At 36.4% G+C, this 24,455-nt stretch overlaps 1 protein-coding gene across 1 annotated transcript in view; it reads left to right on the top strand.

The window, feature by feature from the left end:
- LRRC9 (leucine rich repeat containing 9) overlaps nucleotides 1-8,712 on the top strand; it is a 101,768-nt gene extending 93,056 nt beyond the window's left edge. Inside the window, exons 29-30 of the mRNA XM_081090484.1 lie at nucleotides 2,446-2,586; nucleotides 7,548-8,712. Of these exons, the coding sequence (XP_080946610.1) occupies nucleotides 2,446-2,586; nucleotides 7,548-7,844 (438 nt within the window). The 3' untranslated portion in view covers nucleotides 7,845-8,712. The remainder of the gene's footprint in view (nucleotides 1-2,445; nucleotides 2,587-7,547) is intronic.
- Nucleotides 8,713-24,455: the final 15,743 nt, after the last annotated feature.

Below are 24,455 nucleotides of genomic sequence, written 5' to 3'. Positions count from 1 at the left end.
TTTGAAAATGTATTTTTATTGATTTCAGAGAGGAAAGGAGAGGGAGAGATAGAAACATCAATGATGAGAGAGAACCATTGATCAGATGCCTCCTGTACGCCCCACACTGGGGATTGAGCCCACAACCTGGCATGTGCCCTGACCAGGAATTGAACTGTGAACTCCTGGTTCATAGGTCAATGCTCAACCACTAAGTCATGCTGTCTGGGCAAGCAAGCAGATTTATTAAGGAAGCAAAGCAAGTAAATTTATTAAGAATACTCTTGCCATAAAGCACAAGTGAGCAACTCAGCTAGTCTGAGTGCCCTGCCTGGTGGGGGAATAAGGGTTTTATACCTTTACCCTCCATAGCAGTAGTTCTCAAGCTTCCTAATGTTGAGACCCTTTAATACAGTTCCTCATGTTGTGGTGACGCCCAATTTCATTGTTACAAATTGAACATAATTAAAGCATAGTGATTAATCACAAAAACAATATGTAATTATATATGTGTTTTCCGATGGTCTTAGGTGACCCCTGTGAAAGGGTCGTTCAACCCACAAAGGGGTCGCGACCTGCAGGTTGAGAACCGCTGCTCTATAGGTTTCAAGGTTCCCTTGCCAGATAGAATAGATTTCAAGATCTCCATTTTACATTGTTGTGGCTTTTCCAAGAAGTTAGAAAACACCTGGAGATTTTATCTTGGCAAGTACCAAGACTAGTGACTTCTTTGTTCAGTGGGTGAGATAAACTCCCCTTTTTTCCCCCTTCCCCACCTTCCGCCCTAGCAGCTAATCTGTCCTGCCTAACATTCCCCCCTTAAGTGATACCAACCCAGTGTTTTTAGGGCTTTTGTTATTTGTCTCCCAGATTTTATGTGTCCTTGGGTTTAGCTGGAAAAAATGACATTAATTTGGCCTTTGCTCTCTATTTTCCCAGGCCAGGGTGATTTAGGCTATGTATTCTCTGGTTAGAAGGAGAGGTATAAACCACTTACTCTCAAGTGTCGTGCTTGGGTAAGATAAGGTCTTGTGATTCACAAGATAGCTGAAAGCTGCCCAAACTGTTTGTCCATGCTTAATTTTCTTATCTCAGTTTCCCATTCCACTTGCCCAGGAATTTTCCTAGCTTCCTACTACCCTGCCACATTATTACATTTTAGTTAGAGGAACCTATTTATTATAATCTTTGGTATTTATTAAACTTGCTTCATGGCCAAAAATAATTTTCCTTTCACTCAATTATTTGTCTTAGAGATCTCTCTCCATTAATGTATATGTATCTGCTACATTTTTAAGAAATAAATTGTTTATTCATCCCTTTTGATGACTGTTTTGTTATCACAAATAGCACAACACATGATTGTGTTGTCAGTCCCCATGTTCAAGGATTTGCTAGAAGGACTGGCTTGTGGGACTTAGCATATAGTTGTACTTATGGCTAAGATTTATTACAGTGGTATAGTGAGGATACACAGCCAGGTGATGAGTGAAAAAGACATAGGCAGAGTCTGGAGAAATCCATGTGCAGCCTTCCTTATGCTATTTCTCTCCCATGAGGAGTCACACAATACATACTCTTCACTCAGCAACAAAAATGCAGCAACATGTGTGCTATGTTTCTGCCTAGGGAATCCCAATAGACTTGGCACTCAAGAATTTTGTTGGGGGCTAGTCACATAGGTACCCTATGCCTATCACATACCAAAATTCTAGGATCTCAGAAGGAAAGTAGGTTGAGCATAAATAATATTATTGTATAAGAAGTCTAGGTACAGTGAAAGTTAAGGATGGTGGAAACACTTCCAAAATCTAAGTACCAAACATTAGTCAAGAGCTATCCTTGTAAGCAGACCCTTCTAAAAATAACAACCTCATGCCTACTATGTTAACTCTTTCTCCACACCTTCTTATGCACATATGCAAATATTTTTAAGAGTAGTTTGGTACTATGAAGTGATAGATTATACAGTTCAATAGATGTGTATTGAATTAAACTGGATAGTGCCTGTTGGAAAATATGCTTCAAACTAATTACTTACAAGTGAACTTTTATAATACAATCCCATTCCTGAGGTAGGATTGCCTGGAATTAATGAACAATATTATATACTAGAGGCCTGATGCATGAAATTCGGGCAAGGGGTTCGGCCCTCGCAACCCTGGCTTCGTCCAGAAGGACGTCTGGATGGTTATTCAGCTGTCTAGTCTAATTAGCATATTATGCTTTTATTATTATGGATGTACTCTAAAAAAAGAGATTAAACCACCAAATGGTAGCCTTAGTTAGAAAAAAGAAAAGTTCTTACTTTCATTTAGCGTAACAGGGAATTGAGAAATCTTTCAAAAAGGGAGCTCATATTTGTATCATCTACTTCTTTGTTGCCCATGCTAAACTTCCTTCTTTATAAAAGTTAACATTTGAAATAAAAGATTTTCTTAATAAATTTATTTTATCTTTAATCAGATTTCTAGAAAAATGGTACATCGCCATATGCTCATATTTCGACTACCTAACTTACAGATGTTAGATGGAATTCCTGTGAATTCAGATGATAAGGCAAAAGCTGAATTTCACTTCTCTGAATTACAAGCAAGGAAAAATTCGGTAATAATTATATTATTTATACTTTTTCTTTTAAAATATATATATTATTAGTAAATGAACATTCTATCTTGTGCATTTTTACTTAAATATTTAAACCCAGGCTATGATGTTTTTGTAGATTATTTAGTATCTTTTTAGTGATTACTATCAAAGACTTGAACTGGTGAATAGAGCACTCAACACACACACACATACACACACACACACACACACACACTCACAAGCCAGGGGAGCTCCGTTTTCTAATAACATACTTTGATATAAAGCTAATTATTTAAAATGTGTGCCTCTTGCTCAATATGTCTGATAATGCTCTAAGGTAAGAAACTACAACATATCCTATATAATAAAACCCTAATATGCAAATCGACCCAATGGCGGAACAACTGGCAGAACGATCAGTCACTATGACATGCACTGACCACCAGGGGCAGACACTCACTGCAGGGGGTGTTCCCTGGTGGTCAGTGCGCTCCCACAAGGGGAGCACTGCTCAGCCAAAAGCCAGGCTCACGGATGGTGAGGGCAGCAGCAGTGGTGGGAGCCTCTCCTGCCTCCACTACAGGCGGGCTGTAAGGAGCAAGGGGTCCTGGACTGCGAGAGGGATGTCTGACTTCCAGCAGGTGGACATCCCCCGAAGAGTCCCAGAATGCAAGGGGGCATAGGTCGGGCTGAGGGATGCCCCCCCCCTCCAGTGCACAAATTTCATGCACTAGGCCTCTAGTCACTTTTATAAACAGAAACTAGCAAAACTCTTTCCACTTAGCAGATAGGAAGGGAAGGAAGGAATTCTAACCACAATTCTCTGGACTGTGTAGTTCATCTAACAAGAGAGATGTGTATCTCTTTTTCTGTATATTGGTAGAATAATTGGGCCTTTACCCATGAACCCTAAAAAGGTATTCTTTCCTAAAAATGGTAGGAAAGAAATTAGAGAAGCCACCAAAGTATATCATAAGGAAATTCTATCATTGACCATCCTCCAAAGACTAAATTTAACACAGAAAAGCTATGATATATATTTTTTAAAGAAGCAGCATGATTAGAGCAATGCCTTTGCAAGGGTTTAGGAAGAAGAGGCTAAAGACAGGAAAACACATTAAAAAGCTTTTAAAATAATCCAAGAAGGAGATTATGAAGACCTGGACTGGTTGGTATTGTTGGTGGGAGAAGGGCAGTGAGAAGGTAAGTGAACCTTTAATGTAAATGAAAGCCAGAGAGCATAGACCTTAGCAAATGAAGATTACTTCTAAAAGTTATGTTGCAGAAAGAGATATGACTTACTATATGACTTTACTATAGTTGCTTTCACTTAGATTACCCGACTCTCTCCATTCCCTCTGTAAAACAAACTAAATCTCAGAGCACACTGAATATGCTATATTCCTCTCCAGTCCATTTTAACTTTCAGTAATATATTCATATATTTTTCAAGAGTTGGCTGTGTGTGTTCTCAAGATTTAATGTTCTCTTATTTTAAATAAGCAGATACACTAAAATGCAAATTTTAAATTACTATTTCTCTGTTTCTATGAAAACCAAACAGGATACTTTGGAAGGTCAATAAAGCGCTCTCTCTCTCTCTCTCTCTCTCTCTCTCTCTCTCTCTCACACACACACACACACACACACACACACACACACACACACACAATGTCAAATTAGGTTAGGAGGGGAAAATGGCAAAATATGGGAGAAAATTACATAGATTCAGACAAAATATGTGGGAAAATTCTTTTTTAAATCTAGACAGATTCTTGTGTTCAAATTTTCTCCAGATGTCTTTAAATTCTTGCTACTTTAAAGAAACCAAAACTAGACATTGTAGGCAAAACCTTAGGTGTGATTTATCCAAGAACAATCAGATAAAATACCAATCAAGGGACTCCTGCTTACAGAGAAGACCTTGGCCCTTCATCAAAACATTGCTGAATGCATGTATTTTATGCTTTAAAATTCTTAAAGAGAAATATGAATTATATATATAATTCTTAATTATTCCCTGACATTTTTATTAACCTTGACTTTTTCTTAATTAACCAAGAAGATTCAATTATAAGTCAAAGGAGCTACGGAGGCCTGTGAGATGGTGTACAATGTTAATAAAGATTACCTAGATTAGGCCAAGGAAACTGGTTTATTTGTGGGTTATATCTCAAAAAATATTTTCTAAAAACTATGTTTTGTGAAAAAAAAATCTTAGTTACTAATCTGTATGATATAAGACAGAGAATGATCTAATGTCATCTACTGAAATTATTGTCACAAGTTCCAGTCTTTCAAAGCTCAACAAATAATCAAATAAAATTTAATTCAGTGATTTAAGCCTCCTTTCCCTTTCTCTATTTCATATTTCTGGAGCAAGTCACTACTTGCTTCCAGGAGTGGAAAACTTTGGTTTCCTATTCCCGCTATAACAAATTACCTTAGGTTTAGTGACTTGAAACAACACAATTTTTTTATCTTACAGTTCTGAAGGTCAAAAGTCCAAAAAATCAGTCTTACTGAGCTACAATCAAAAGTATTGGCAGGGCTGCATTCCTCTCGAAGCTCTAGGAGAGAATTTATTCTTTGTCTTTTCAAACTTCGGCTCGTGGCCCTCTTCCAACAATGGCATTACTTTGACCTCTGATTCCATCATTAAATTACATATTCTTTCACTCTGACCCTCCTGCCTTCCTCTTCTAAGGCCTAAATACAATCTTATAATTGTATTGGGCCTACCTAGATAAACCAGGATAATCTACCCATTTCAAAATCCTTAATTTAATTATGACTGAAAAGTCCCTTTACCATGTAAGGCAATGTAGTTACAGGTTTTGGAGATTAGGGTGTGGACATTTTTGTGGGGGATGGGTTTTCTGTCTACCACACCATATATGTGAGGGCTCCAGTGAGAGAACTATAAAAATCGTCACATTAAAATTTATAAATTCACCCTAACTGGTTTGGCTCAGTGGATAGAGCATCAGCCTAAGGACTGAAGGGTCCCAGGTTCGATTCCGGTCAAGGGCATGTACCTTAGTTGCGGGCACATCCCCAGTAGGGAGTGTGCAGGAGGCAGCTAAATTGATGTTTCTCTCTCATCAATGTTTCTAACTCTCTATCCCTCTCCCTTTCTCTCTGTAAAAAAAATCAAGTATATTTTTAAAATTTACAAATTCTATTTCAAGGTAATGTTGATTAAATTTGAAAAATTACATATAATTACATGTAAATTCATTAAATTACATATAAGGATATCACTTGGCGTAACTTTAAAGATCATTAATTTTCATATATATTATTGACTTAGATAGCAGAAAAATTACATAAAGTCAAATTTAAGTCAATGATGAGTATTTCACTAGAGGGTTTGCTTGATGCCTATTCTTCTCTGTTTCTCATATAGTGAACTCATTTTCCATTACTTTGCTATGATGTTGTCTTGAGTGATTCTAGATACCTATTCTTGCCATTTGAATCAGAGCCATATATAAAAATTAAGTTCTTATATATGTCAACTTATTCTATACGTAAACATTTAATTTTTAAAAATTTATCAACACATGATTAATAATATAAATGGGATATTTGACGTCTTTATTCTAGAGCAGTGATGGCGAGCCTTTTGAGATCGGCGTGTCAGCATTTTGAAAAACCCTAACTTAACTCTGGTGCCATGTCACATATAGAAATTTTTTGATATTTGCAACCATAGTAAAACAAAGACTTATATTTTTGATATTTATTTTATATATTTAAATGCCATTTAACAAAGAAAAATCAACCAAAAAAATGAGTTCGTGTGTCACCTCTGACACACGTGTCATAGGTTCGCCATCACTGTTCTAGAGAAACCTATTTTAAAATTCAATAATTTTTTTTTTATTTTCATGCCTAGAACAAAATTGAGCCATTATTTCTTTTAGCTGTTTAGGAGACAGAATACTTTTGAAGTTTATCAGTTATCTTTGTATTTTTCTTTGTTGAAGTTGCTGCTGTTCTTTCTTTTTAAACAGCAAATAAAGAAGGAATAAATGAAATCTAAAATTGTACTTTAAACCAACACATTTTTGGTGCTTTGGTTTCAGAAGAAAATTTGACAACATTCTAGATTAGTAATGGGAGAGAGCCCCAGAAAAGAATTGGTTTAGGGAATTTGGGACTTGCCAGCTTTAGTAAAAGCCCTGATGTCTTAGTGTTCATTACAAAGCTGCATTCTTGACAACACTCACTGAAATATGAAGAAAATCAGTTATTTTCTACAAATGCAAAAGCCTATGTCTCTAAAGAAATTGTCATATATTCAGAATTTACATTTTTAAAAGTATAAACAGGATCAGTCTTAATGAAGGCACAGAAAGCACAAATTTCTAGGGAAACCAAGAGTCTCCCTCCTCTATTTACTGATTCTGAAATTCTTTAAAAAGCCTCTTAATCCTCAACTAACTTAAAAGGTAACACTATTTAGAGAGTGAGCACAATCATTACAAGTGATTGTTATAAGATGCTTTTCTTAGTCCTCATTTTGTTCGTTTGTTTTGAAAAACTAATTTACTGCAAGGCTCCTGATGAGATACTGTGAGGATATGAAGATGTAGAAGATATAACTTCTACCATCCAGAAATTTCTGTTCAGAAAAGAAGAACAAACATTACAAAGGGGAAAGGCTTAATTTTCATTTTCTTAATTCTACATTTTTCTTGTGAAGAACTTTTGGAAATGGGTCGGTGCCATCACATTGGATTCTAGTGATGAATACAATGCATCTGAAAAGGCAGAACATAGTGTTCTGTGGGAGGTTAAAGACCCAAAGACTGTTTAACAGATTTTGCCTCTAACTAACTCTGAGTTTAGACAAATATATAAGTCATAACCTAAAAAAATTTTATTATCAAGCGGGGCTTGTGGTAGAACTAAACCTATTGACTTGAGTTTTGGAGGTGAGGGTTCTTAATTGTTTTTATTTTATTACATAGTTTATTCCTGTTACCAACGCTCCTATGGATGGTGGACCATTTGGCCAAGTGAAATCTCCCATAAAGATAACAAATATAATTCTGCCTGGTGGATTTAGCCATTACTTGGGATCTGACTTCACTTTAACTCCTGAAGTTGAAGGTATTTTGACAGAGTTTCAAAGTGAATATTCAACAAACAAAAAAATAACAAAACCCACTTCATTTGAAACAAAACTGTTTAATTTCTATGACTACTTAAAATTGCATGTTTTAAATTTACACTTTAAAATTGCATGTTTCATCTGGCCATTCTGATTTCAAAGAAGTCTGTAGTATTTTTTGGTTCTGCTCAACTATTAATACGCTGTAACTAAACATTTGTTTGCATTTCAAACATTGTGATACTTGCACAATTCTTTCCTGACATTTTTTTTCAAAGTTTTTATTTCATTTTGTATATTTTATAGCAAATGACAAATAATACCAGTTCATTAGTACATCCTGCTGAAAGTAGAAAATAGAGGCTTAAAAATATTGATAATAAGACTTCTGTGGTTTAAAAGATATCTTAGAAAGAAAAGATCAGACTTTATCCTTGAAACCATAAATATTCATGGAGACAATACTAGTGTAGAATTTTAAGAGGTAGAGCTCTAAAGGAGAAAGTATGCTACAATGACAGAGCATGGAAATGGTTCATTCTATTATGTACATTTTAATTCAGGCTTAGATCAGATCTTTCCCCTAATTTCAGATCTTCACTGACGACCATTTGGTGAAAGTAGGATTAGCTGCTCCTTCTCTGAGGGGCTCATCTCTTCCATTGCTTTTAATATCCCACATTGCTCAGGCCACTGTTGGACAATAAAACTGAACATCACAATAACTGTAAAAAGATCTAAGAGCCTGCTAAGAATAACAGATTGTTCTATGTGATTATTTTTCAAGAAAACTCAGTTAAAAGAAACCCACCATAATTTACTCTGTAAAGATATTATTTTTAATTTATTGTTCATACTTCTACATACTTATGGTTTCAAGGTTTTAATCATAATTAGAATGTTTATGCTTTTATCCAATGAATAGAGCTATCTGTAAAACTGGATGTACCAAATTATTAGGCTCCTTCACAAGATAATGCCATCTTCAGGAAAGTCATCCTATATAATAAAAGGCTAATATGCAAATCGACCGAATGGCAGAATGACCCATCGCTATGATCGCACTGACTGCCAGGGGACAGATACTCAATACAGGAGCTTCCCCCTGATGGTCAGTGTGCTCCCACAGGGAGAGTGCCGCTCAGCCAGAAGCTGGGGCTCATGGCTGGTAAGCACAGCAGCGGTGGCAGGAGTCTCTCCCGCCTCCGCGGCAGTGCTAAGGATGTCTGACTGCGAGAGGGTGCAGGCTGGGCTGGGGGACCCCCTCCCCCGAGTGCATGGATTTTGTGCACTGAGCCTCTAGTCAATGTATGTGGCATTAGTTCAACCCTGGATTCATCTCCATAACTTCCTTCTCAGATATCTTTCTTCAAGGTTCATTGTGCAACTATTTTTTAGGATTTTCTGGAAAGATCCTGTGATTTCTTATATTCTACTAGGGGCCCAGTGCACGATTTCATGCACCTTGAAAGGAACTGTGGGCTGCGAGGCTACAGTGGGCACAGGGGTGGGTCTCAGCCCATCCTCCATGTCCCTGCCTGGCCCCTCCTGCCATGGCCCCCAGTCCCCTCTCTGTCAGCAGTCCCGCTCCCACTGCTGCCACTCCCACGTGCTGCCGGCACCAGCCCTGCTCGTACCTGCTGATGGTGCAGAGTGATTTGGGCCAGCACCAGCAGTGGGTGCAAGTGGGTGCAAGTGGGTGCCGACCTTGGTATGGTGTCCCCGCTGCTACCCTGATTACCCCTTAGGGGCAGGGGGAGGTGGAGAGGTCCTCAGGGACAATCAAGGCTGGCAGCCCCAGCTCACACCTGCTGATGGCACTGAGCGATTGGGATTGGCACCAGGTGCGGGCAGCAGGTGCAAGTGGCAGCTCCAGCACCAGCTGTGGGTGCCAGCGGGGCCAGCACCAGCAGCAGGTGCAAGCAAAGAATTTTCAGTAACCACCAGTGGCTTGTCTCATTGACAGCAACCGGTGCCCATCTTGGTATGGTGTCCCCACTCACCTGCTCCACCATCCTGCTGTGGCCAACACCTGCCATGTTCTGCATACGCCCCCTGGTGGTCAGTGCATGTCATAGCAACCAGTTGTTCGGTTGTCCGGTTGTTCCACCATTTGGTCTATTTGCATATTAGCCTTTTATTATATAGAATGTTTTATCAGTTTTTATTTTGAGAATTATGGTCATTTTATCTATACATCTATTATAGTACACTGCTCTGGATATTTATATTCTTAAAAATTACCTAGAGAGGGCAGATTGAAGAGGATAAACGGGATGAATGGTGATGGAAGGAGACTAGACTTGGGATGCTGAACACATATGCAATGTGCGGATGATGTACTGTAGAACTGTACATTTGTAACCTATATACTTTATTGAACAATGTAACCCCAATAAATTCAACTTAAAAAAGCTAGAAAGGATCAAATTGATTCACTAGCTCAGAGAGTTAAGCATTATTAAGTGCTAAAAAATATATTACAATTCTATATTTATTAAAAATTTTAATTCATATTATGAAATATGTGTAGCATACATTCAGCTGAAGGACAAATTTTTATCATTTATTTTATTACTTAATGTATCTATTGTTTCATAACTACTAATTTCAGAAAAAAAAACCAAGAATGCAGGAATTCTGACAAATAATCCTCGGAGCATCCATGCAGAAATAGCTTTTCGGCAACTCAGAGGAATAACTCTCTCTCCGTCTCTTTTATCACATCAGAATATGGCATCTCCAACGGCACAAATGTACCAAAGCAACCAAGATGAGGGAAGGTAAAGCTATTCTGTGCTTTAATATAATTTCTCACCATTAAAAAAAACTTTCTTAAATCTGCTACTCATTTATAAAAATAGGAAGTATTATTATATGCTATTGCATATTCATTCTGAGAACTGAGAAAAACTATCACATAGCATGGACTTCTTATCCCATTCACCAAATCTTTCCTGAAGTCCAGTATTTTTGCATCATAATTCAAAAAGGCTTAGTTAGAATGGCTATCAAGGTAGAAGAGTGCTCACCTAGTACTTGTGTGAGGGAAAATTGAAATAATTACATGGGAACTACTTTTAATTGTATTCTCTCCCAAGTCACTTCTACTCACTGAATATGCAAAGCAGATCACTTACGTTTAAACAATAATTTCAACTCTCTGAAATCACAAAGACTGAGAATTTTGTAAATTCTTCAAATCTCTCCTTATAGTTCCTATTTGCTCTTCCCCCTTCTGGACTCTAGCCCTAGAGGCCAGCTCAATGCCTAAGAGCCTGCTACTTCTCATTAAGAACTCACTCTGCTGCTCAAAACCTGTTTGCCTTGATTTCCAATTGTTACCTGTCTACCAGCCTCTTGGTGGCCAAGCTCTAGGTCATCTATTAGAGGGACCTACTCAGCAGCAGATCTAGCTTAGGCCTGGCTCTTGCTGAACTGACTTCCCTGCTGTAATCAGTCATGTCTCATTGAGTCCTCAGGACAACCCAATTTTTAGATAGCCAAAAATTAGGATCATTTTCTCTTTTGTATCTTTTTGAACTTTACACATATAAAATACAGAAATTATTTACTGCAGAATTATCTTAAGTTAGCTGATCCATTAAGAACTTATCATAATTATTTGACTCAAATATTTTATTTCTGACAGAATTCCTGGCAGACACTTCCCAAGATCAAATAGAATGGCACTACCTAAAGAGAAATGAACATACACCAAGAAACCTCTTTCTGTTTAGTAGTTGTGCAAAAACTAGCAGATAATGTCGGGGTAGGGGGGGAAGATAATCATGTTACGTATGTTACTAAAGCACTTCAGTTTCATGTGAAGGTAATCTTTGTCACCCTTAGTGAATTTCATTTACTAACTTTTTAAAAATATTTTTTTATTGATTTCAGAGAGGAAGGGAGAGGGAGATAGAAATAGAAACATCAATGAGAGAGAATCAAGGCTCAGTGGCCTCCTGCACGCCCCCTTACTGGGGATCCAGCCCACACCCTGAGCATGTGCCCTGGCAGGGAATCAAACCATCACCTTCTAGTTCATGGGTTGATGTACAACCACTGAGCAACACTGGCTCTCTCTTAAATTTTCTTTATGGTTATCTTAATTATTCGATTAGATTTCTATATTAGAAAAATTATTAACTATTATATCATACAACAATTTAAAAAGATACAAGTGACATAAAAGTCCAAAGGCTCAAATATTTAGTCCTGGTATTGGAAACCTTTGGTTATAAAATCTCGTTGTGGTCTATCATATGAAGATACTAAGAAACATAATTTTAGGAAATAAGCATGCTTTCATTTGTAAAATATGTTCATTTAGAGTTACCTTAAACTAAAGCATACAGTTCTTACCAAACAATTGTTACTAAAGCAAGCTGAGTTTAACCAGTTGAATCACAGATCAGTTTTTTAGGACTATACTTGGGAAAAAAATCCTCAAACTGGGTTTGCTCTAAGAATTGTTTAGAGGCAAACATGGACATCAATAGCTAGCTCTTCCTAAAGGTGGCTAATTGTGAGTTCAACAAGTCATTCATGCTCTAAGAATAACTGAGTGCTATTTCATATACAAAATTTGTTAATTGCCTATAGTGTTATAATTTTACAAACAGTTTTAGGCTAAAAAGAACATATGTTCAAACTGAATAGACATTCAAATTTGGACACTTAATAATTATATTTCACTGGAAATAATTTTTCTAAAATATCACATTGCATAGTACTAGCACATATCATAAATCAAATATGATGTTCAATGTGCTTGTTTGTTAAATACAGTTCTTCAAATTAATTAATGACTATAATTACCAGTCAGATTTTAATATAAATGAGCTCCATGATTCATGACCTATTCTCTTTAAATTTTTCAAGTATTGGTTCAAAATTGCAGATAGTTTTCATACTATTTTATGTTCTTCACATGAAAATAAATTAATTTTACTAAAATATTTGTATTTTTTAATTTATCTGGAGTTTTAAAGATATTTTGGAAACGAATTTCAATGTGTATGCAACAACTGTGTATCTTTTCTTCTTTAAAGGCTGTACGTTTGTAATTAAATCATGTAATATTTAAAATTTCAAACCTAATACAAATTGATTTTACACTTTTTAATGTGTGGTTTTTAAAAAACTATTATTCTTAGGTATAAATAAGATCCTTTGTTTAAAAAACAACTGTGCAGTTCTTAAGATGTCCAGAAGATGTCTTTGTTGCCCATTAGTTTTGACAACTGCTTACATTACTGTGTAGTGATAAGGGTCTGCTGGTCACTGTTAGTTACTAACCGGGCATCATCTGCCTTTTTTTCTTTTATGATAATGTATAAATGAAATACCAAATACATTCTACTTTTATAATAAAGTGTGTTTTTTAAAATAAAAATCTGGGTAAGACAAATAAATGTAACATGTTTTCACTGGAGAAAATTTTACAAGAATAGAAAAGTATAAAGCAGGAAAAAAATTAACTCATTATTCAGCATCCACTTAACATTTGCCAAATTTTTTTAGCTATTTTTCCTACTAATTTATATTTCAGATATATAACTTCATTCTTATGTACACATTATTAAATTTTGAGATATCTTATTTCATAAATTTTAAAACACATCTGAATTTCTCCTTGAAGATAAATTTGCATAATTTGATAATCATACTAAGAGTAATAATAAACATGTATTTAAGCATTGCTAAGTACAGAAAACAGACACAAATGCAATCTTAGAAATAATTTAATATAAATATACAATAAATAATTTATGTGGAGTAATTTAATACAAATATTTATATAAAATAACTTATTTATAAGGGGTGATTACTAACATAATTTAGCACAGTCATTCTGATGGCAGATGATACTGACATAATATACAACATACTCCCCTGGGAATGCCTATATAGGTTTAGCCATTGTTTATGTGTACCTCATAAAACAATAGCTATAACTTCACCCTTTCTTATTCAATCAAACAAATAAAAATGTACTTGAATATGAGGGATGCTTTTGTAGGAGTGACTTTAGATTTGCTCTAAATTGTCTAAGTAAGTCACAGACTAAAATTTAAAGTTATAGTTATAAATTATTTGTAACACACTTCACAACTCATTGCAACAAAAGACAGGTAGTACTTTAAATCTACAAACCACTAGTCCATGTTTTAACATGGTTTATCCCAATAACAACCATATGAAGTAGATATGAAATGTCTTTATTTATAGATAAACTAGGGGGCCAGTGCACGAATGTATGCACCTTGAATGTAACTTGGCCCATCCTCTGCACCCCCACTCAGCACCTCCCACTGTGGCCCCTGGTCCTCTCTCTGCCAGCAGCCCCGCTCCTGCTGCTCCCACACACTGACAGCGAAGGCCCCGCTCGCACCCTCTGATGGTGCAGAGATATTGGGACTGGCGCCATCAGCGGGTGCGAGAGGCAGCTGCTGGTCCTGATCACCCCTTAGGAGCAGGGGGAGGTGGAGAAGCCCTGAGAGGCAATCAGGGCCGGCAGCCGCCGCTTGCACCCGCTGATGGCACCTAGAGAGTGATTGGGGCTGGTGCCGGACACCGGCAATGGGTGCGAGCATCAGCTCCAGCACCAGCAACGGGTTCGAGCACCTGACGGGACCATGGTGCGCGGGGTGCGCGGGAGCGAAGAATTTTCAGTAACCAACAGAGGCTCGCCCCGATGACAGTGACTGGCACCCCACCTTGGTCTGGTGCCCCCACTCACCTGCTCCACCATCCTGCCACAGCCGATGACCACCATGTTCCACACTGCCACCTGCTGCCGATGCCTGCCATGTTCCACGCATGCCCCCTGGTAGTCATCGCATGTCATAGCGACTGGTTGTTTGGTTGTTCTGTCGTTCAGTCCATTGGCATATTAGGGTTTTATATATATAGACTAGAGGCCCAGTGCATGCATTCATGCACAGGTGGTGTCCAGCCAGCCCCACCCCGAATCGGGCCACAGGTGGTTGGCGGCCAACCCCGCCCCCTGGTCAAACTCCCGAACCCCTGGTCCAGGGGACAATTTGCATATTAGCCTTTTATTATATAGGATTGGCTTTAAAAGTAAAAGAGCAGATATCACACCAAATCCTAGATTTTTTTCAATTCTAAATTCATTGGCTTTCAGTTACTACAAGTAAATTGACATTTGATTCTTACTAATGTGCCATTAAGCAACTGTTGTAGAGTCCTAGTGTATGTAAAAACTGTAAACTATTCACTTTCTTCTGGTGTATTTAGGGAAATTTTCTACAGTAAAATTAGTATTTTATTCCCAGCAAATATTTTGATGGATTTGTTTTGCATGATTATATACATGATTATATGACTTGTTCTAAATTCAAGGACAATTCCATAAACAACATGGAAAGCTAAAAAATTAGGGCACTTTAACTACAGATTAGGTGTTTACTATGCTGAATTGAATATAGGTGATGCCAGAGTAATCTTTTGATTTTAATATATGAAGATGGACTATAATTAATTGTTCAATAAGAACTATACTTACTTCTATTTTTATAGTTCTGGATTTCTCTGACGATACAAAATAAACTATGGTTGTGAACAGATTTTTGTGTGTGCTTGCAGGCACTCATGACTAGTTTTAAAATAATCCTTATATTTAATTAACATGGCATTTCACTGCTTATTCATAAGTATCATACATTATGTGAAGTGTTTAATGTTTTAAAACATTAGATCTTACTGTTACTCATGCTGTAGTGCTTAATTACCTTCCCTGTTCCTCTCTGCACTTTTCTCCATTATTGAAATATTTTTAAAGAAAATTTATACCGAATTGCAAATTTAGTTTGCTGACAGCCAAAAGCACACAGTTATTTTATTAGTAATATTTTATTTCTACAATTTTTTTATCTTATAAATATATGAATTATACTATTCTATTCTTACTCCTTTTTTCATTTGTGAATAAAATTGTTTTGTAGACTACTGCAAAGACATTTCTCAGATCTAATTTGTGCATTTTTATTTTAAAATTTTATTTTGATAATTATTTTTCCTTCTAATTAAAATAAAATGAATGACTTTTTGGCAAAAACATGAAATGCTGTAACCTGAAAATGCTACATTCAAAGGAACTTAAAAAGAAGTAGCTTTGAAACTGTTAATTACCTGAAATAAAATTATTTATCATTTATGTCCTATTTATTAGGCCTTACCTTAACTATATGCTCTTTTAGGTAAAACAAAAAGCCAATTCATTAACATCATTATTTTCCATATAAAATACCTGTGATTCTGAAATGCTAATTTAAAAATTAGAATAGATTTTTCCTTATACTGTATAATTAAAAATAAAGGTATTTCTATATGCCCTGAATAAAAGTTCATTGGGATAATATAGTTTGGTAACTTATTTAAGTTAATAACATTTTGATCAAACATTAAAATAAAAATTAATGTGCAATACTTTTACAAATAGTATTCTACATTTACATCTGATTTTTAATATAATTCTAATTAACTTCCAATTTGCTTAAAAATCTTTTATACCAGCAGAGTTCCATGATTAAACATTACAAATAAGAGAAAAGGTTAGTGATGACCTAACTATTTTTGTAAACCAGTTATGGTTTATGGTTATATAAACTATTTATGGTTATATTTATTTTTAAATAACAGTATCTATATCTTAAATAGAAAAAAAATAAGGTCATGTGGTTTAAAAGGTATAGATCTGTATATCATGCTTATAGTAAAACATATTTTTTAGAAAATATTTCAGATAATTTTAGTAGTTTGGCTCTATTTGTTCCATCTTTAATTATAACACAATGCCGCTCCTCAACCCACCTTTCCCCTGAATGTTTTACAAGTATGTTTCTCAAGAACAACAAAAAAAGACTAATCTGTAAAAAATATATCAATAACATTTTAAAGTTTCCAATTATTTCTTATTACTATCAATTTGGCTGAAAACAGGTATTTACAAACAATGGTAGCCTACTTTCTTATGGCCTTTCATTTTTTATGAAGTGCTTTAAAAGAGTTCAATCAACCTTAATGGTGCATTTTTAGTTAAGGAAATAGAATGGGGAGAAGTCAATTTGAGCTCCCAGACAAACAAGTGTCTCAGAAAGAATAGGCATAAATGGATTTAGAAAACAGAAAGAGTACAAGTAAAATGCAATGAGCAGAGCACTCAAGGAAGCCAGATACAATGAAAAGAGTAAAATACTGCAGAGCTTTTTAAGCTACATACAATTGGAACAATGGACTTGTTCCAGCCATCTCTGTTAAACTGTTAAAAGATAGGTGAAAAGCAAGCTGTAATTCTATATAGAGTGTTGAGGAACCGTAGAATGAAGAGCTTTAAATTTAAAGGGAATGAATGCAGCCATTCAATAGGATGGAAATGAAGTCAAAATTGGCATATTTCCCTGGTTAATTTATCTTGTGAAGGACTCTGTTCAGTTTTAGGTATTAAGCCCTTATTAATAATAAAATAGTCTTTAAAGTGCCACCATTGGAGTTTTTAAGCAACAACATAGTGTACATCTGTGAATTTCATATATACATACTAGCTATACAAACACAATACATGGAAGTAAAAATACAATATAAAGGTCTCATATATAACTATGGTAATTTAATATTGTAGTCTATCTCAGTCAGTGCACTGTGTATGTCAAACTTCCCGTCCTCCAATAACAAAAAAGGGTAATTTAGAGTTAGCGGCAAAGTTGCAGGTGTACAGTTACAAAAACTTGAAAATTAACCTGGATAACACATATAACTCACAGAATAGGATACCTTGAGATGACTGACTGGCTTAATGTTTTTAATTACCTGGAAGTCAATCAGAAGACTTGTTTTCTAGATTTTGGGGAAACTTTTATTAAATGCATTGATATACTTTCCTGTTTTAGCAGTAGAATAAATTAAATTTTATTTTCAATTATTTATATAGTGCCTCAGGCTGATAGTTGTACATGATTTACAATTTTAGAAAAAAAATATAGCTAAAGAAAAGAATGTAGAATGTGTCCTGAATTGAGGATATAACATTGGAAGTTGATTATGGCCAAGGTCCCTGATTTGTGCTTTTGTCTTCTGGCTTATTTTGTGTGTGTACGTTCTTTCAACTACTGAGATACTGAAATAATTTTTCAAGTTAGATGAAAGTTCTAATATTTTCATGTACAGTGAATGGAAGCATCATTATATTGTTATATTATGCTTTGAATAGAGGTATAAATATATGTATAGAAATATATCTAAAACCTCTATACATAGAAACTAAATAAACTAAAACCCAAACATGTGTTAATATTAACAGACTGTGCCACTGTTAACTCTCAAAAAGAATAACTATGAGAATGTCAGCCACATAATTGTCATCCTTTAGTAATTGTTATTAAATGTTGTAAATACCTATTTAATATTTTTAAGAGTTAGCTCAACTGACTAATTAACTGACTTTATCAAGAATTTAAACACCTACAATAGACTTTAGGAACAGTGAAGATTGCCTAGTACCATGGAATTGTTTTAATATGGTGCTGTTTTCATATTTTAATGCATTATAATAAGAGTAGAAATACATACTTACAGCATGAGTATTTCAGAAATCATCAAAAACTATTAAAAATAATAAAAGCAAAACATTTTTTAAAAAAGCATTATTTTTGTGGAGAAAATAAAAATGGAAAAAAAGGTTTTGATTGGGAACCATTTTTCTCTTGTAACTCAAAAGCAACCTTTAAAAATTAGAATTTGTTTCTAATATTTGATCCTGCATAGATTTCTATTACTTTTTCAGTTATATTCAAAAGATCAATAAAAATAATTTTATTCATAATATTTATGTGTCTTTTCAGGATATTGGGGGGAAGAATATTGGGGCTTCAGTATATTGAGAGCATATAATGCGGTTTATTTCTGGTCTCTCTATTCTGTTCCATTGATCTATATGTTTGTTTTTATACCAGTACCATGCTGTTTTAATTACTATGGCATTATAGTACAGTTTGATACCAGGTAGTGTGATGAATCCAACTTTGTTTTTCTTTCTCAAGATCACTGATGCTATTCGGGACCTTATTTTTGAAATATTCGTTTTAGTTCTGTGAAATATACCATTGGTATCTTGATAGGCATTGCATTGAATGTATAGATTGCTTTGGGTAGTATGAACATTTTAATGATGTTAATTCTTCCTACCCATGAACATGGTAGATGCTTCCACTTATTTGAATCTTCTTCAATTTCTTTCTGCTGTGTCTTATAATTTTCCAAGAACAGGTCTTTTACATCCTTGGTTAAATTTATTCCTAGGTATTTTATTCTTTTTGAAGCAATTGTGAATGGGACCGTTTTCTAAGTTTCCATTTCTGATAATACATTATCTAATCTAATAAAAGAGAAACATGCAAATTGACTGCACCTCTGCTACGCCTAAGCCATGCCCACCAGCCAATCAGCATGACTATATTCAAATTAACCCAACCAAGATGGCGGCCGGCAGCCACAAAGCTGGAGCAAGCAGGAGGCTTGGTTGCCCTGGCAATGGAGGAAGCCAAGCTTCCTGCCTACCCTGGCTGGCTGTGGCTTCCACTCAAGGCAACAAAGTTTCAATTATAGAAGATAAACAAATCCCAGATACCTGCTTCCAGCCAGCTTCCACTGGGAGCTTGGGTGGCTGGGGGCCGTGGCCAGTCTGAAAACAGCCATCAGCCCCTCACCCAGGATGGCCACACCCTTATGGATTGAGAGTCCCTGCTGGGGGGCTTGGCCAGCCTGCAAACAGCCATCAGCCACTCACCTAGGCTAACCTCATGGGGTTAGGGTCCCCACTGGGGGGCTTGACCAGCCTGCAAACAGCCATCAGCCCCTCACCCAGAATGGCCCAGGCACCCCAGCAGGACCCCCCCACCCTTAAGGGGGTGTGGCCAACCTGAAAACGGCCATCAGCCCCTCACCCAGGCTGGCCAGGCACTCCAACGGGGATCCCCACCCTGAAGGGGGTGTGGCCAGTCTGAAAACGGCCTTCAGCCCCTCACCCAGGCTGGCCAGGCACCCAAGCGGGACCCCCCCCCCCCCGATCTGGGACACCCTTCAGGGCAAACCAGCCAGCCCCCACCCATGCACCAGGCCTCTATCCTATATAATAAAAGGGTAATATGCAAATTGACTCTAACAGCAGAACCACTGGGAATGACTGGTCACTATGACACACACTGACCACCAGGGGACAGATGCTCAATGCAGAAGCTGCCCCCTGGTAGTCAGTGTGCTCCCACAAGGGGGAGCTCTGCTCAGCCACAAGCCAGGCTGATGGCTGCCAGTACAGAGATGGTGGTGGGAGCCTCTCCCACCTCCTCAGCAGTGCTAAGGATGTCTGACTGCAGCTTAGGCCTGCTCCCCACTGGCAAGTGCACATCCCCTGAGGGCTCCTGGGCTGCCAGAGGGATGTCTGACTGCCAGCTTAGGCCCAATCCCCAGGGAGTGGGCCTAAGCCAGCAGGTGGTCATCCCCCGAGGGGTCCCAGACTGCGAGAGGGCACAGGCAGGGCTGAGGGACCCCCCGAGTGCACAAATTTGTGTGCATCGAGCCTCTAGTTGGTGTATAAAAATGCAGCTGACTTCTGGATATTTATTTTGTAACTTGCGACTTTACTGAATTCATTTATCAGATCTAGTAGTTTTGTGGTTGAATCTTGAGGGTTCTTTATATATAGTATCATGTCATCTGCAAATGACAGTTTTACTTCTTCCTTTCCAATTTGGATGCCTTTTATTTCTCCTTCTTCTTTAATTGCTGTGGCCAGGACTTTCAGTACTATGTTGAATAAGAATGATGAAAATGAACATCCCTGTCTTGTTCCTGATTTTAAGGGAAACATTTGTAGTTTGTGTCCATTGAATATAATATTGTCTGTGAGTTTGTCATATATGGCTTTTATTATGTTAAGGTATGTTCCCTCTATTACCACTTTTCTGAGGGTATTTATCATAAATGGGTGCTGGATTTTATCAAGTGCTTTTCTTGCATCTATTGATATGATCATGAGGTTTTGATCCTTTATTCTGTTTATGTAGTGTATCAAGTTTATTGGTTTGCAGATATTGCACCAATGTTGCATCCCTGGAATAAATCCCACTTAATCATAATGTATGATCTTTTTAATCTATTACTGGATCCAGTTTGCTAATGTTTTGTTAAGGATTTTAGCATCTATGTTCAACAGGGATATTGGCCCATAATTTTCTTTCTTTGTAGTATCTTTATCTGGTTTTGGAATTAGAATAATGTTGACTTGGAAATGAGCTTGGGAGCCTTCCCTCCTCTTGGAGTTTTTGGGATAGTTTGAGAAGGATAGGTGTTGGATCTTTTTTCCTGTGTTTGGTAAAATTTGCCTGTGAAGTAGTCCAGTTCAAAAATTTTGTTAGGAGTTTTTAAAGTACTGATTCAATTTCACTAGTTGTAATCTGTCTATTCAGATTCTCTGATTCTTCCTAATTCAGCTGTGGAAGATTGTATGTTTCTAGGAATTTATCCATTTTGTTCAGATCATCCAATTTTTTGGCATATAGTTGTTCATAATATTTTCTTACAACCCTTAGCATCTCTTTAGTATCAGTTGGTACTTCTCCTTCATTCCTGATTTTATTTATCTGGGTGCTATATTTTTCTTGATGAGTTTCATTAAAAGTTTGTCAATCTTGCTTATTTTTTCAAAAAACCAGATCTTGGTTTCATTGATCTTTGTTATTGGTTTGTTTGGACTCAATTTTACTTATTTATGCTCTGATCTTTATTATTTCCTTCCTGCTACTCACGTTGGGCTTTGTTTGTTATTCTTTTTCTAGATCCTTTAAGTGTAAAGTCAGATTGTTTGAGACTTTTCTTGTTTCCTGAGGTAGATCTGTAATTCTATGAATTTCCGTCTTAGGACTGCTTTCATTGTATCCCATTGATTTAGGGTTGTTGTATTATCATTATCATTCCTTTCAAGGTATCTTCTGATTTCTTCCTTGATCTCGCTGTTAACTCATTCATTGTTGAGTAACATGTTATTTAGCCTCCATGACTTTGTATGTTTCCTCAGTGTTTTCCCTATGATTGATTTTAAGATTCATATCATTATGGTTAGAGATGCTTGATATGATTTCAATATTCTTAATTTGAAACTAGTTTTGTGTCCTAACATGTGGTCTATCCTAGAAAATATTCCATGTGCACTTGAAAAGAATATCTATTCTGCTGCTCTGAATATATCACTTAAATCCATCTGATTTAAGGCAACTATTTCCTTGGTGATTTTCTGCCTGGAAGATCCATCCATTGATGTCAGTGGGGTGTTAAAATCCCCAACTACAACTGTATTACTGTCCATCTCTCCTTTTATGTCCATCAAGATTTGCTTTACATATTCAGGTGCTCCTTTGGGTGCATAAATGTTTACAAGGGTTATATGCTCTTGTTTGTTTGCTCCCTTTATCATTATGTAGCGTCTTTCTTTGTCTCTTACTATATGGCTTTTGTTTTAAAGTCTATTTCATATATATATATATATATATATATATATATATATATATATATATATCTACCCCATCTTTTTTCCCCTTTCCATTTGCATGAAATATTTTTTCCACCCCTCTACTTTAGTCTGTGTGTATCTTTCATTCTGAGGTGAGTCTCTTGTAGACAGCATATATACAGGTCTTGTTGTCTTGTTTTCTTATCCATCCAGCTACCCTATGTCATTTGATTGGAGAATGTAAACCATTTACATTTAAAGTGATTATTGATAGGTATGCATTTATTCTTTTAACTTGGTTCCTCTATTTTTCTCCTTCTATCTTCCTCCTCCTCTTCATCTTCTTCCTCCTCCTCCTCCAAACAGGCCCTTTAACATTTCTTGTAATACTGCTTTGATGATAACTAACTCCTTTAGCTTTTCCTTGTTGGGAAGCTCTTTATTTCTCCTTCAATTTTAAATGAAAGCCTTGCTGGTAAATTCATCTTGGTTTCAGGTCCTTGCTTTTCATAATTTTGAATATTTCATTCCAATTCCTTCTAGCCTAAAGTGTTTTTGCTGAAAGATCAGCTGACAGATAATTGTCTTTCTCTTGCAGCTTTTAAGATTATCTTTGTCTTCAACATTTGCCATTTTAAGTATGATTTGTCTTGGTGTAGGCCTCTTTGGGTTCACCTTGTTTGGGACTCTCTCCACTTCCTGGACATGTGTGTCTTTTTCCTTCACCAGATTAGGGAAGTTTTTGATCATTATTTTTAAAATAAGTTTTGATCCCTTGCTCTCTCTCTTCTCCTTCTGGTACCTCTATGATATAGATTCTGTTTCACTTCATGTTGTCTTAAAGGTCCCTTAAACTATCCTCATTTTTTAGAATTCTTTTTTCTTTTTGCTGCTCTCATTGGGTATTTTTTTCTATCTTATCTTCCAAATCACTGATTTAATCCTCTGCTTTTTATTCCTTGCAGTATATTTTCATTTCATAATTCTATTCTTCATCTCTGATTGATCTTTTTATGGTTTCAACTAGAGGCCCAGTGCATGAAATTCATGCATGGGTAGGGTCCTTAGGCCTGGCCAGTAATCAGGGCTGATTGGGGCCTTCTGGCTGCCAGCCAGGGCCTACCTTCACTCAACTGCCAGCTGCTGACTGGGGTCTTCCTTTGTTTTTACCACCCCCTGGTGATCAGCACACATCATAGTGAGCTATCGAACTCCCAAGGGGACAATTTGCATATTAGCCTTTTATTATATAGGATGTCCTTTTTTATACTGTTGAGCATGCTTATAACCATTATTTTTAACTCTATAACTGATCAGTTGCTTGCCTCCATTTCATTTAGCTCTTTTTCTAGAGGTTTACCCTATTCCTTCATTTGGGGCCTATTTCTTTGTCTCCCCATTTTGCTACCTTTGTGTTTGTTTCTATGTATGAGATAGATCTGCTGTGACTCCCCATCTTTGTGGGGTGTCCTTATGTAGGTCTCCTCAGTTTTATCCTCTAATGTCACCAACTTATCCAGTTTCTGACAAGTTGGAGGGGAATACCATCTCCAGAGGGACAACAGTCCCTCACTGAGACAGACAATAGTGCAGTGAGGCCTGGGGAGGGCGAAGGAGCAGGATGGAGGGGATCAATGGGAGGAAAAGGGGGGCATCTGTAATACTTTGAACAATGAAGATAAATATAAAAAGAAAATAATTGAATGTTTCATAAGATTAATTTTTCAAATTATTAGAATCTGGCTGAGTGAGGTGGTATAGAGCTTAAATAACATGCTAATAAAAGTCAAGGGACCATTCTGGCCAGATCTGTCATTACCTATTTGTATAATCCTAACTTCTCTGGATCTCTGTTTTGTTTTGTTTTACCTTTAACACAAACAAGCATCACTTTCAAATCTAAAATTGTGAATGAACATTAAAGGTTCATTTCAGTCTGACAATAACATTTTTTGCTACTATGAACATACATGTGCTTAAAAAGCAAAGCATGAAAAATAAGTAGAACAGATTTCAAGTCATAAATTTTAGAATAACACAGAATAGAATTTGGTGATATTCATTACCAAATTATTTTTTCCAATTGCTTTATGCATTTCATTTTTTCATTGTACTGCACTCTTAAATCTAAAGAGAATTTTTATTTTTTTTATTGATTTCAGAGAGGAAGGGAGAGGTAGAGAGAGATAGAAACATCAATGATTAGAGAGAATCATTGATCAGCTGCCTCCTGCA

This window comes from Myotis nattereri (genome assembly GCF_964212035.1).
Source record: "Myotis nattereri genome assembly, chromosome: 1".
Lineage (NCBI taxonomy): Eukaryota > Metazoa > Chordata > Mammalia > Chiroptera > Vespertilionidae > Myotis > Myotis nattereri.
This window is presented reverse-complemented; position numbering and strand designations above follow the sequence as displayed.